Source organism: Gadus morhua, chromosome 16, assembly GCF_902167405.1.
Source record: "Gadus morhua chromosome 16, gadMor3.0, whole genome shotgun sequence".
NCBI classification, from domain to species: Eukaryota; Metazoa; Chordata; class Actinopteri; order Gadiformes; family Gadidae; genus Gadus; species Gadus morhua.
The window spans coordinates 7682649-7697764 of NC_044063.1; the positions used below are offsets into that span (position 1 = coordinate 7682649).

The window sequence follows — 15116 nt, forward strand, 5'->3', positions numbered from 1 at the left end:
TCAGTGAAGAATCGATGCCATGCCAGTACTGATTATCCTGTGGATCACTACATCCATTATGTTTCACAACTCAAATGGCCTTAGTGCAAAACGTAATCATAACGGTCATTCATATGAGTGATTTGTTTGCATGTCTCTCTGTGTTGACACAGCCTCACAATGCGCTTTCTATATGAATCACGCCGTAAAGAGGCTTTGATGGTGTTGGCAAACACGCTAATGTAACTTCAACAAAGTGTGTGTGCTCTCTCAGTGTGGGATTGTAGTGCAGCAGTGTTTGTGTGAGACTCAAGGAATTTCCCTTTTGGTTCACTCTGTCTTTTTCCCTTTACTCTCTTTACTCTCTCCTCTCTCTCTCTAAAGAGGCTCAAAAGGGCTTTATTGAAATGGAAACATAGTTTTGCATTGCCAAAGCATGCAATAAGTAAAATAAGATACATAATAAGTAATAACAATGAAAACAAAAGGACTTCTCTCCTCTCCAACCTCCCCCTCTCTTCTCTCCCCCTCCTGTTCCATGTTCCTCGCGGCCTGTATTCACTGACTGTCTGTTTCTCTTTGCTAACCCAGTGGTCGTTCGGTGTCACCATGTGGGAGATCGCCACGCGCGGCCAGACGCCGTACCCGGGCGTGGAGAACAGTGAGATCTACGACTACCTGAGGCAGGGGAACCGCCTGAAGCAGCCCCCCGACTGCCTGGACAGCATGTGAGTAGCGGGACAGTAGTAGGGGTGGTTGACCACAGGGGGGGCTCATCTGTCTAACGTCCACTTATGACATCACCATTGAGTCGACTTGGGTTGGCTTGGGTTGAACAACTCACACACCTTGTGGGCCACCTTTAAAAGTACAATGATAAAAACCTTTCCTGGATGCGTTATATATATATATATATATGTTATTGTATGAAACCAATTAGAGAAACATTAATTTACTAATGAGCCTTTGTTTTTACAATGTTTGAAGTATTAATTAATGAATGTACATTTTTCTAAAGAGTTTTTTACTATTGTTATATTTCTATAAAAGAAAAACATACTTACCTTCTAGCTGCAGGTAGGTGCGAATACATCACATTACACTGCTATCCATGGTCAAACTGTACCCTGCACAGTACTCATCCTCCCCCCCCCCCCCCCCCCCCCCGTGTCCCCCCAGCTACTCCCTGATGTTCTCCTGCTGGCTGCTGAGCCCCAAGGACAGGCCCAGCTTTGAGGAAATGCGCTGGGAGATGGAAAAGGCCCTGGACGACCTGCCGGACCCCCAGGACCCCGACGAGATCCTCTACGTCAACATGGACGAGTCCTCGTTGGAGCTGGGGGCGGTCGGGGGCCGCGACCCCGCGGGGGGCGGCGGCGTCGGCGGGGGTCCTCTGGGCCTGAAGGGCCTGGACTCGGTGACCACGGTGGAGGTGCACCACAACAACCGCTACGTGCTCTGTCCGCAGCACGAGCCCGTCCGCGGCCTCGCAGACTCCCTGGAGAGCCTGGACCTGGGCGTGTCCTCGTCCAGCGCCACCCTCCCCTACAACACGTCCTGCCGGCCCACGCCAAGCCCGCCCACCCAGGCCTCCACCCCCACCCGGGAGTTGATGGAGGACAGGGAGGCGCTGAGCTCCAGGAAGGTGCCGTGGGAGTGACGGCGGCCCCTCGTAGTCCCCCGGGCTGGTGTTCAGAGACTAGAGAGGGAGGGAGAGAGCGGGGGGGAGAGAGAGAGAGACTGAGAGAGAGAGACTGAACACGAGCTGATGCTTACCAGCTCCTCAGCCAATCAGAGAGCAAAAGAAACATCATGCTACTTGCCTGGCTGGTGACCTCACTCCGCTTAGGGTTCTCCCTACATTTTGCACAAAAAGACACACACACACACACAAACACCCACACACACACACACACGCGCACGCACTCTTGGGGCATTCCAAGGTATTGGGAGATCGGGGGGTCTTATTCCCCCCCTGACTGAGACAAGCACATGTCAAAGCAGGAGGTATGATTTACCCTAAGCGACGGCTGTACCACGAAAACACGAAACGTTGCCACAATCCTCTACGCCGTGCCATTCAAACCGAAGATGCACTGTCGTCTGTCATCTGCACTGCCGCACAATCAAAGACAAAGCAAACCCCTTCCACCAGCACCACCACCATCATCGTGGTCTTCCTCGTGAGAGCAATAATGTGCCACCACTCTTCATCACTGACTTGGATACAAACAAGCTTGCGGTGATCCGACAAAGTGATCCGATGTTTCCATGGAACCAGCTCACACACTGCCAACACCCACGCGTTACTTCGTACAAAACACTTGACGATCTCAGGAGCTTACACTGCCTTCCAGAGTAACAGAGCACAGATTTCTTCCAGCGTGGAATCCACGCGTCTCGTACACTGAGGACATTAGAACGGCAAGGAAAAAGTAAAGGAGGGAGGGAAAAGAGAAGAAAAGGGAAAAATCCAGAATGTTTATTTTTCTTTCGTATTTACTTGGGTGATTATGATACTTGCAACACCCCATATATTTCTGAGTTCCTGTTAGAAAGTTTCTGTTTTGAATTCATTCTGTTAAAGGTCAAGTCCAAGTGATTTAATTTTACGTGTTACAAAAGTAAAACATCCCATTGCCGATCAGCCATGCATGGCCGAAGCAGCTTTGAGCGTGTGTAATCACGGCTCGATAAGGGTTGAGTAAGTTGTACATGACGATCACTGTCTCTGGTTTAAGATTCCTTCTCTTCCTTTACTCTTAACTCAGCAGCCTTAGGTTACGCTCAACTAGGGCAACGGTACCTCCCTCTGTGACTCCGTACGGCTCTGATCCTCTAACCTTAACTCCTCAGCTCCACCAGAGCCATCGAGTGTCTCGTTTAATGAGATTAATGTGGCTGGGTGACGCCGCCGTAATAATCAATGGAAGCGATGCGGGTCTGCCAGTGTTTCCGTCCAAGTTTATACAAGTTGCAACGCTTACATCTTTGATCGCGAACGGTAGTGACTGTCCATTCGCCATTTTTACGCATGAATTATGACACTCTTTGTTTTTATAAACCCGAACACTTTGCCCATCTTAAACTAAACGGTTCATCAACACGCCTAGCAGAGCACAGTTAATGGCGAGTGGACTGACGTTGATACTGTGCGGTACTTCCAGTAATGCCCTTGTGGTACGGGGATCATTCGCATCATTCGCATGGTGAAAGCCATGCAGATAAGGCTGGGATGGCCCGGTACGACCACAGTCCCGAGCATCTTCAAAAGAGCGGCTGCCTTGCTCAAGTGTTCTTGGTAAAAGGTGCCTAATGTCTTCCCCAGATTTGGAGAGATGCGATGTGTACGATCCTGAATGCATACCACCTAATTGTATGCCGTCAAATAATACTTGCGTGTGTTTCAAATGTCACAGCAAAAAGACAGTGTTAATAATAATTAAGCGTCTGTCGATGTTTGTCGGTTTATGTATTTTTTTTTAGACCCAACTTTGCACTAATGTAAACAATTTCTGTACCATTTTGTTTATATTGTTTTTGTATTTTTGTGAAACTTCTTTTTCTACTGACATGGTTGATTTGTAGAAAGCCTGTCGCCCCTCCTCTGCCTTCAATACACTTGTGGAAGGCCTACCACAGGCCATGGCGTTAGTCCGTGCCTGTGGATCACAGGGGCGTTGTACTGTAGCTGGACACATGGAGGCTTTTCCATGACTGAATGCGTGGGCCGAAGGGGGACATGAGTCAGATCCCGCAACATCGGTTGGCTCGGGTGTTTCCAGTGAAACAGAGTCTCTGTGTTCCAGGAGGTCTAACACAGCGCCGTGAACAGAGACGGAGTGAGAGAGCGACTACACGTCCAGGTGACGCTCTGTCTGCTTTAGGACGATTCACCCACTGTGATTGGCCAGCGCACATGCACTTATTCTTCTGCTCGTGTTAATGCCTTTTTTCACGAGGATGGGCGTGGCCTTTTTCCTGGCGTACCTGGCATACTTTCCTCAATGTTTGGTATACAAAAGCCTGTTCTGGTCAACACAATGTAAATTGTATCCATAATATAGTGTACATTTCTTTCCTGTTTTATCTACAGTACTGTACTGATTAATAAAACCTTAGTCTAACTGTACGTGAACCATAGACGGACCTATAGTGAGAATTATACCCTGGCTTTGTCGGGACCAACATATTTCCGGTTTAAAAAGACGAAGATAGAAAAAAAATGTATGAAGTGTACATCGGCCCTCAAGAAAAGAAAAGCTTACGTGATAACATAAAAAGTTACATTCTTCTATTCATCCTCCGCTACTATCCTCTATGTCATACTTTATTGACAGAAATCAATTACAACTTGTAAAAACTAAATGTACAAAGTGCCTTTTACAGAGTGACTATTTTGTAGTACAGCAGTTTGGGTGAACCAGTATCCTACTCCAGGTTTTGCGTTCAAGTATGCAGACCTGGAGGCAGAGAGTACTATGATGGCCAATGATGTCACTGCCTTGATTTGTAAACAGATTTCCTTTTTATACCTACAGTATTTTGTATACAAAATAAATGTGTTTGTTCCTGTAATGGCCCCTTGCATTTGTGTTTTACAAACGTTGGCATCAAACTAAATGGTAAACATCAGACATATTGCCGATAATACAGTGGCCATGAGTTACAGTGTTTACATTTGTCATTGCTCCTCTATCCTATTGATCCGAGGGTCAGTCGGTTGATCAGCAACGCGTTAACCAGTCCTTAGACTTCTTCAGGGACACCTCGCTTTCAAATCCACCGCCAACACACAAGCGACCAATTATAGACCCGCATGCATGGTGTTTATCCGTCGTCGTGTCCTCAGAAGTGGATGTAGGAGATCTGCACGTCTCCCTCGATCTCCAGCATGTCCACCTGGGTGAAGGGCTGCAGCCGGTGGGTGAAGTTCAACAGATGCTGGCCGTTGACAAACACCTTGAACCGCTGGTTCCCGCAGCGAATCGACATCTGGAAACAAATTCAAAGTAGAGTAGAGCAGAGTCAGAACTAGGGTCCTTTATTAAAAGAACCCCTGTTTCACCACCAGGTGGGATTTTTATTAGGCCTCTAGTGACATATCCCATGGGAGTGCCTACCAACACGTATGATAGATATATCATAGACACATAGATGGTGGTGTATATATATTACAACTTACAAAATTAAAGCTATCCTAGGGTGCCCCAATAGACACGAGGAGACCAATAGACTAGACTTGAAAATAACGATTTAAAAACGTGCATTTCTGATTCCTATGGCTACCCAACACACTCTGTCCAGTTGTTTATTAGACCGTGTGGCGCTAACCCATTGATCCTTTTCAGTCTCATTTTTTTGAATGATAAATTTGAATAATCTGCTGAAAAGCTAAATGCGCTTTATTGATTGAATGTAACGAAGACGGTACTTTAGCCTTACGTCAAAGTACTGTCCCTCCATGAAGGGGCTGACGGTCAGCTCCCTCTCCTCCGGGCCCCAGTCGCCGTCCATCATGGAGTTCCTCACCACGACGCCCTCCCTCACGCGGGGGTTCATGTGGAACGCAATGTCTCTCGACCGGCTCGCCTTCAGGTTGATGCTCAACCTGCAAAGTAAAGCAGATCAGTGGGCGAGTCCGAAACGACCGAGAGGGTAATGGGACTCAATCTGACACACACACACACACACACACACACACACACACACACACACACACACACACACACACACACACACACACACACACACAAACACACATTCACACTCACAAATACACATTATTGGTTATTGCTACTACCTAACAATTGTTTGTTATCCCCCCCCCCCAACAAACACACACACACACACACACACACACACACACACACACACACACACACACACACACACACACCTGTCTCCCCCGTAGGGTATCATGCCTCTGATGATGATGGTCCTCTTCGGAGACATCCCTCCTGGGATCATGGTGTTGAAGGGAATAGTCTGAAGACAGAAAATACACTATTACACACCTTAACTCTGACGTAACCCAAACGCCATCACCCTGTAACCTCACATCTCACCTCTAACCATGGATCAGGGTGAGGGGAACAGGCTGGACACACAAGATCAACCGTAACACACCTTAACACACCTGGTATAACCCTAAATCACAAACCTGCAACACCATCAGCTGACCCCACACCCTAACCCTGGATCATGGCGTTGTGGGGAACAGGCTGGACTCAGACACCACCACAGGTCTCCTTAGCCAAGACTAACCCCTTACTTAACCTAATTTACAGTTTAAGGCCTAACACTATCACCTAATCCGTAACCTAACACCAACCTGGTTCAGCCCTCTTTCATGGTAGGTGGTGAGGCGCTTGTGTATTAAACGTAACATATTAATATTATAGAAATGATTACTTACAGGATTGTACTCTGGTTGGCCACCCATACCCTGAAATCACAACCACAAAACACAAGTCAATATAAAAACACAGTGCGTGCACAACCAAAATACTTCACTTTCTGAGAGAAGTGTACTCTTTAAGTAAACACGTCCGGTTGTGTGTGTGTGTGTGTGTGTGCGTGCGTGCGTGCGTGCGTGCGTGCGTGCGTGCGTGCGTGCGTGCATGCGTGCGTGTGTGCGCGTGTGTGTGCGTGTGTGTGCACAAGTACTCACCGGCAGGTGAGATCCTGGGAAGCCTCCACCCTAAGAGCAACAGACAGAGGACAGATGAGGCTCAAAATGTTCCCAATTAGGATAACATCAAATTAATACGGTGAAGATTAACTTCCAGTACTCACCCCCATCCCTCCTTGACCTCCGGGGTACCCCCCCTGACCACCGGGGTATCCACCCTCACCACCGGGGTACCCCCCCTGACCACCGGGGTATCCACCCTCACCACCGGGGTAGCCTCCTTGACCTCCAGGGTAACCTCCTTGACCTCCAGGGTACCCGCCCTCACCACCGGGGTAGCCTCCTTGACCTCCAGGGTACCCTCCTTGACCTCCAGGGTACCCTCCTTGACCGCCGGGGTACCCTCCTTGACCTCCAGGGTACCCTCCTTGACCTCCAGGGTACCCTCCTTGACCTCCAGGGTAGCCACCCTGACCACCCTGGAAGGAGGAGAGAACGGCTGTTTAAGTGAAGCGCCCAAGGTTAGCATTAGAGGTTAGCAATGCAGGGTTGGGTCTCTTGTTAGCTCGTTGGTGCCTTAGATTAACGCTGAAGAAGCCCTGGGGTGTGCTTCCCCACACATCCTTTAAACCTTATTAACAGCTCTCTGCTATGTCACTGTCACAATGAAAAAGATATTAATAGTGTATTGCCTTTTAAGAACAGAAAAAAAATAGTTGCAATCTCTCACAGCCCCATGTGGATTTCAGGCGATTTAAGGCAATTCCTTACCCCAATGATGTTTATGGTCTGGATAGACACGTCCCCAGAGATGTGCATGGAACAGACACGCTCCAGAGGGATGCGGTGGGGCAGAGTGAAAAACTCTCGCCCATTCACCTTCAACTGTAGACACACGACATGATCATTATCATATTAGCAGTTATTAAAGATCCCATGCCATTCTATTTTATGATGCTTTAATATAGGTATTAGTGGGCCACAAACACAGTATTCAAAGACGTCCCCGAAATTCAGCCGTGGTGCAGAGTTACAGTCACTCCGAAACAGTCGCACATTGAGCTTCCCTCAAACGCGCTGTTTCGGTGGGCGTGTCAAGGCAGGTCAAGGAGGGGGGTGGGGGTGTGGCCCTGAGCAGCTTGTAGCCACTACCATGCGCTCTGTATACGGTGGGCGTGTCAAGGCAGGTCAAGGAGGGGGGTGGGGGTGTGGCCCTGAGCAGCTTGTAGCCACTGACAGTACCATGCGCTCTGTTTACGGTGGATGTATCGCAATGGCTCGTAAAAACCCATATTATCCATAGATATCTATATCATATAATATATAATATATATTATCACCTGGCCCTGAGCAGCTTGTAGCCACGGTACCATGCGCTCTGTTTACGGTGGATGTATCGTAATGGCTCTTAGAAACCCATATTATACATAGATATCTATATCATATAATATATATTATCACGGCCAAAAGCTGTGTGAGCCTCCAGACGATAGGTTATTATGAATCTCAAACGACCGCGTCTACTTCAGATTGAGACGTCGGAGAACCCGACGAAGTCCTTTGTGATTCATTATATCGTCTGGACGCGCACACAGCTTTTGGCCGTGATAATATGTATTATTTGATATAGATATCTATGTATTATATGATATTATTTAGATATAGAGCAGAGCTCCAGGACTGTAACGCAAGTGTTGTACACTTCCTTGTTATTTAGATAACCGTTCTGCTGTTGGTGTGATGGCGCATAACACGTCGGACTCTCGTCTCTGGTATTTCTACAACGAGACTCGTCGTGGGGGTTATCTCAGCCATGGTTGAGAATGAATTGGGGGAAAAGAACTTTGGCTTTGACTCCCTGAAGTAGGCTACATGAACCACGACATGGAGGAGAAAAGGATTGTTGGCCGCGAATGTATCCCGCTTGAGCCCTGCTTCCCGCCGCCTCGGCAGCGGTCAGCGCATCCTGAAGCCGAGGCGATGGTCCATCGGCAGCGAGGCTCCGGCGGGAGACGACCGCGGTCAACAATCCCTTTCTCCTCCATGTCGTGGTTCATGACTTCAGGGAGTCAAAGCCAAAGTTCCTTTCCCCCAATTCATTCTCAACCATGGCTGAGATAACCCCCACTACGGGTCTAGTTGTAGAAATACCATAGACGAGAGTCCGACGTGTTATGCGCCATCACACCAACAGCAGAACGGTTATCCAAATAACAAGGAAGTGTACAACACTTGCGTTATAGTCCTGGAGCTCTATATCTAAATAATATCATATACTACATAGATATCTATATCAAATAATACATATTATCACGGCCAAAAGCTGTGTGCACGTCCAGACGATATAATGAATCACAAAGGACTTCGTCGGGTTCTCCGACGTCTCTGGTTCTTCCACTTCCACATCAATCTGTAGTAGACAGAACCGTGGGCTGCCTGCTGCCTGCTGCCGGCGCGAGGCACCACCGCCCGGCTGCCCGCTGCCGGGCGGTGGTGCTTCGCGGCGGTGGTGCCTCGCGGCAACCGGTGGCAGGCAGCATGTCGCAGTTCATGTAGTTCGATGTCGTTCTGCCATTGCATTCAAAATTCTGTAACTAGCCTGTTACTACGAACTAAGCAACAACCGTACACGTACTAGCATTTAGCACTAGCTCAATCACGACTCCTTCAGAATTCTTGTGGGTGGTTACGATCCAACCAAGTGGGCAGGGCCATGAATAATAATTTGACAACGCTACGTCACAGTGTCACCTTATCCAGATCGGCTCATTTCTTCTGCCTTTTTCCTTTCATTGCCTATTGCATTCAGCAGACAAACTGCATAGATTTCAAACTTACCACAGCTCACAAACTTATTCAGACCTATGTCATTTAACAAACAATAGGAAAAATGTGATTTTAATGGCATGGGCTCTTTAACGTTAATGTGACCGGCCACAGTGAAAGCTGAGTTGTTAACTCTGCTGAATGCTGATAGAGACCTTTTTATGCGATCACTTGAATTTACACGTGTGTACATCTGGACACACACACACACACACACATACACACACACGCACACACACGCACACACACGCACACACACATACACACACACACACGGACGCACACACGTATAAAGAGGGGACTATCATAACCTGGTATCCCTCGGCAGTAACCATGATGACCATCTCGAAGGCCTCGCCCAGGACGAAGGGCATGTCCCGGGTGTGTTCCTCAGAGTCCCAGTTGTCCCCCTGGCGGGAGTTGAACACCACCTTGTCCCAGCCATCGAAGCGTGGGTTGAAGAAGAGTGCAATGTCACTGTTCTCTGCTTCCCCGCACTGCAGCATCACATGGAACCTGCAGGGGGCAGTATGGTTTAGTAGTTTATTTTAAGTTTGGTGTAGCGTTGTGTAGTTTAGTTTAGTTGATGTGTAGTTTACTGTAATTAGTTGATGTGTAGTGTAGTTCAGTTCAGTTTATTTTAAGTTTGGTGTAGTGTTGTGTAGTTTAGTTTAGTTGATGTGTAGTTTACTGTAATTAGTTGATGTGTAGTGTAGTTCAGTTCAGTTTATTTTAAGTTTGGTGTAGCGTTGTGTAGTTTAGTTTAGTTGATGTGTAGTTTACTGTAATTAGTTGATGTGTTGTGTAGTTCAGTTCAGTTTATTTTAAGTTTGGTGTAGCGTTGTGTGGTTTAGTTTAGTTGATGTGTAGTTTACTGTAATTAGTTGATGTGTAGTGTAGTTCAGTTCAGTTTATTTTAAGGTTGGTGTAGCGTTGTGTAGTTTAGTTGAGTTGATGTGTAGTTTACTGTAATTAGTTGATGTGTAGTGTAGTTCAGTTCAGTTTATTTTAAGTTTGGTGTAGTGTGGTGTCATTCAGCTTTGTGTAGATGATGTGTAGTGTAGTGTAGGTGATGTGCAGTGTAGGGTAGTTGATGTGTAGTGTAGTCCCGCTTAGTTTAGGTTTAGTGGGGTGTATTGTTGTTAAGTTTACGTTTAGTTAAGTCAAGTTTGTGTGAGTTTTGTTACGTTTTTTTAATTGTAGTTATGTTTTTAGATTTTGAGCTAAATTTAGATCAATATTTACAAGTGAGATAAATTAAGATCTATCCTTGATTATATACCAACTGGCTGGATTTGACTGTTTGTTTCAGCTCAGTTCCAAACTATAAAATCTACAACGTGTTCACATTATGTGATCACACCCTTTGCACACAACATAACGTGCAGACAAAGTCAAGAAGCAAAAGGGTGAAGCAGTGTGCATGAGGTTCCAGGAGCACAATGTTAATGGGGACATTACTCATGGCCTGATACAACTGTCTCACACTAAGAATTATGCATTCCGTTAAACCTTCCCCGCTAGGGTCAACAGACCACCATCTGGCTTGAATAATCAACTATTTATTTGAGTAATAGTTATAGTTAATAGTTAACGCAATACATTGTCATGCTATTACGTTTCAAAGTAATTTTTAACGGATGGTACTAGGCAAAACAATGAACGAACATAAAATAAAATCAATATTGTTGGGATGAATATCTTGGAGCTCACGATGGCTCAGAGAAACTCAAATTTGACCCTGTGTCACGTTTCTTGCTCTGCCTTTTAATCTGTTGGATTGATGTAATCGCACCTGGTGGTTTGCTCGTCGACGCGTCCCTGGAAGTAGATGGACATACCATTCCTCAGACCTCCGTAGATCGGCCCTGTATAGGGAATTCTCTGTGGAGAAGACAGTGGTACAGTATTAGTGCTACTGCAGTATGAATGTACATTATTAGTTCATTACAAGAGTCAGCACAGGATCAGCATTTGTACATTAATGTCGCTACAAGTTTAGGATCAATGCAGTATTTCTATTAAAGTTAAAGCATGTTTAGACAAATTTTTTTTTATTTTTTTTGTTGTATTTGCTGGATTAGATCAAAACTTCTTTGTGATGCTGTATAGCCAGAGGCGGACAGAGTACATAGCTTCCTTACTTGAGTAAAAGTACAGATACACCTTGCTAAATTTTACTCAAGTACAAGTAAAAGTACTACAGTCAGATGTCTACTTAAGTAAAAGTACTGAAGTACTTGTTTTTAAAAGTACTTGAGTATCAAGAGTACAAGAGTATGTTTTCTAAATATTGCATTACTACTGCCACAGTGCTTACATTTATGTATAGAAACGTCCTACATGGAGTTATGAAAAATGTTAACACCTTGGAGAATGTAAAAGGAATTACATTGCAATAGCACAATAGTATACAGTATAACAGTATACTCAAGAACATAAAAACAATTGCTCAGCTTACATAAATATGCAATATCAGAAAAGAAAATTCAGCTAACAATTCTATGTATGTGTGAGTTTCTCTGTTTTTTTATCAATCAAATCAACAATCGTCTCTCATCTAATTCTGACCATGGAGTTGGCTTTGGCGGAAAGCAAAGGTGATTGCTGATAGGCTGAAGGCTGTCCTAATCAGTTTGAGAGGGAATCACGTTTGAGAGGGAAACAACAAATTGAGGGTTTCCGTGATTTTTCTTTTCTCCTTTTATTTTTTATTTTTCAGAAGGAGTAACGGGTACTCACGGTTATGGATAGAAATGTAACTGAGTAAAGAGTACAATATTTGCCTCTCAAATGTACTTGAGTAAAGTCATGAGTACTCCCAAAAAATGATACTCGAGTAAAGTACAGATCCCTCAAAATTGTACTTAAGTACTGTACTCAAGTAAATGTACTCCGTTACTGTCCGGCTCTGTGTATAGCTTTATATATTCATTTATTGCACAGATGTGTTATGAAACGGAATAATACCACTTCCTCTAAGGACAATTAATTCCCAGTTGATTGTTGTTTTGGACTTCTCCAACCAAACTACATCCAGTGACTTGCTCCTACTTCTTCTTGCTCCCAGTCGGTTGGTAACTAATTGAGGATTGATTTGTAATGGAGTCTGTGTGCGATCTAGACAGCCAACACACCTTGCACGCCCATGCACACAGAGGAGAAGTACATTTAATTATTAGGGTGTCAGTGAAATTAATGTTGATTAACACTTTTAGTGAATCGTTTACGAGTTAATATATAGCCAACTGTCCCTCGGAAAACCAATTAAAACCCCAGCGAGCTGCTCATGGGCTGTTTTGGATGATACTCACAGGACTGTAGATGGGCTGGTATCCGGGAGGTGCGACAAACGTCATGGTAGCGGTTGTTGAGAAGGACAGGCAGAGCGCACGGCAACATTAGTGGGCCTGCTTTTATACCTGCACCCAGGGGAGGGGTAAGGGGACCAACCCTTCACCCATACTGGGCTCTGTTTGCTTTGGGCTGGGGAATCACCAGCAACCAGAGTAGCCTTCTCAAAAGGGTGTGTGTGTGTGTGTGTGTGTGTGTGTGTGTGCATGTGTGTGTTTGCGGGGATTCAAAGCCACTCCCCTGGCATTTGATACTCCCATTTGATGTTGTCTTCCAACTGCTGTCTATATACTAACACACTCTAATATTTAATCATTACCTTCACAGCACCTGAGGGATAAATACTTTACACATTGCATACCTCCACATACTTATACGTATATGTGGTATGTGGAATGTGTGTGGATGATGGCTGGGCTAGGCAGCCTCACCTGCTCGAGTCAGACTGATCGGACCCTTCGGCGGGGCGAGGCTGCACAACGGTTTCTGGTGCACAGGATAAACGAGCCATCCCCACACACACTCAGGGAGATCTCCTGCATGGCAACATGGAGCACCATCATAAAGTATCTATTGTCTTCAAAAAAACCTTACAATAAACTGACCCGAACTTCCAGCACCTCCACCCCACGTCCTTGTCTGGAAGAGGCCAGAAAATGTCCACTAGGTGGCTTGTAGCATGGACATTGCTACAGCATACTAATTTAGAATCAGTTGTATCAGGCGATCAGGATCAGTGAAGTACAACAACACAGCCAGCCTGAATAAAAACAAAACATCTCACTGCGGTCTCTAACCATTTATAGTGTTATTTAATTGAACATACATTTTATTCCCCTAAACTTGTTGTTTTAAGTGTGCAGACCAGTGGCTGGGCCTTTCCCCATTTGTCAATATTCTAATCATGTTTTCGGAGGGTGTGTTTATCTATGGGATCTATGGAATTTAGGTGAGTCTGTAACGTTTGACAAACAGACTTCCTTCAGGTGGGTGCAGCGTTGCAGATAAGAGTGCTTGTAATGTGGATTTGTTTTACATTTGTGTGTGCAAGTTTGATGTACAGACACTGGGTTGGGCTACATATGTTTTGTTAAGAAAGTCGACCTCCTACACTTACGAAACTGCACATCGTTCAATACCATGAAACAAAATCAGATTAGTGAAAAGAAGGCAGGGTGTGTATTAAATCAAGGATGCTTTCAAAATGACTCATCATAACGGAGATTACGTGATGGACGAACATGTTTGCTGCCTTTAGGAGCCTTTATCGGAAAGGTACCATAAAAACCTGGCGAAAACAATGATAGTGAAAAAAAAACGTTTCCATGAACAGTACATTTGCATTTATTCTGCAAGTAGGATCCAGTAGTGGCAAAATAAATATCCAACTTTAAATGGACGTCACTCGGTGAAAAAATAAAGATAAAAAAATATCCGTCCAGCAAGAGGCTCATGGCTTTTTCATTATGGATTTTTGTCCAATATTATTTGTAAAGAAAAATTTGCATTTGCGGATCTTGCTGAGTTTATTCCAATTTGTACCGCAGCTGATCTGTGAAATCTGGCTGTGTACATAGCATCTATGGAAGTATTTATTGTAACCCAAAGAAGACAATTCTCGTTTTGTCTACCTCGATCCACAAATATTTGGTTGTTTCGTAAAGTGATCTCCTCACAGATATTTCAGGATCCAGAAATGCAAATTTTCCACACGGATATTACATGATCCCCAAATTTGCTTGTGTTTTTTCAGATGTAATCCATACTCACTTTTTACAGATTTGTGAATTGCTAGCCCTTTTTGCTAAATTTTCGTTATACATATTTTGTCCAATATTTTCCACTGTTGAGCTATAAAATGTGAATGCGCATGATTTGAACATGCATTACCGAGAGAAGATGATTCACATTGCTTGCACCACGAATCACAAATATTTTATAATATGGGGGGGGGGGGGGGTTCCTCAAATATCTAGTGATCTAGAGCTGAAGCAAAGTACCGACAGATACTCGCCATCACAAAGTCGATTTTGGAAACAGGTTGGTTGGTGTTAATCCCTGTATATATGCGTTTTGTTGTTCACACAATGTCATATGCTCCGGTAACAGGGATTTCTTACTTATACTGTTCATTTTTTATTAATGTTTTCGCAAAATCTGTCTCTTATGTAAACCTTTATACACTCCTGTTATTTGATGGCTGTATTGTTATTGTTATTCACGTAAAAACAGCGTCAGAATATATTTATTGATGCACTGTTATTGTACTGATGATTTGTTGACAATGGGACATTTTAATATGTCCTTGTAACAGGAAATGGAT

General features: G+C 44.8%; 2 protein-coding genes across 2 annotated transcripts in view; one reads left to right on the forward strand and one right to left on the reverse strand.

The window, feature by feature from the left end:
* axl (AXL receptor tyrosine kinase) overlaps nt 1–4557 on the forward strand; it is a 37560-nt gene extending 33003 nt beyond the window's left edge. The window contains exons 18-19 of the mRNA XM_030380869.1: nt 571–707; nt 1159–4557. Of these exons, the coding sequence (XP_030236729.1) occupies nt 571–707; nt 1159–1639 (618 nt within the window). The 3' untranslated portion in view covers nt 1640–4557. The remainder of the gene's footprint in view (nt 1–570; nt 708–1158) is intronic.
* Nucleotides 4289–12970, reverse strand: LOC115561165 (galectin-4). Its single transcript, XM_030380991.1, has 10 exons — nt 12754–12970; nt 11235–11323; nt 9751–9955; nt 7385–7498; nt 6778–7092; nt 6653–6682; nt 6398–6427; nt 5879–5967; nt 5425–5590; nt 4289–4974 (listed from the first exon to the last, which is right to left on the reverse strand). The coding sequence occupies exons 1-10, from the start codon at nt 12796–12798 to the stop codon at nt 4828–4830; spliced, it is 1230 nt and encodes a 409-aa protein (XP_030236851.1). The 5' UTR covers nt 12799–12970; the 3' UTR covers nt 4289–4827.
* Nucleotides 12971–15116: the final 2146 nt, after the last annotated feature.

What these genes read in the sequence shown, in the direction of transcription:
- LOC115561165 (XM_030380991.1), bottom strand. Translation starts at nt 12,798, where the DNA reads ATGACGTTTGTCGCACCTCCCGGATACCAGCCCATCTACAGTCCT. An exon ending in AGACCATAAACATCATTGGG is followed by an intron (nt 7,093 to 7,384) that starts GTAAGGAATTGC and finishes TCCTCCTTCCAG; the next exon opens with GGTGGTCAGGGTGGCTACCC. An exon ending in GCCAACCAGAGTACAATCCT is followed by an intron (nt 5,968 to 6,397) that starts GTAAGTAATCAT and finishes TTCTGTCTTCAG; the next exon opens with ACTATTCCCTTCAACACCAT.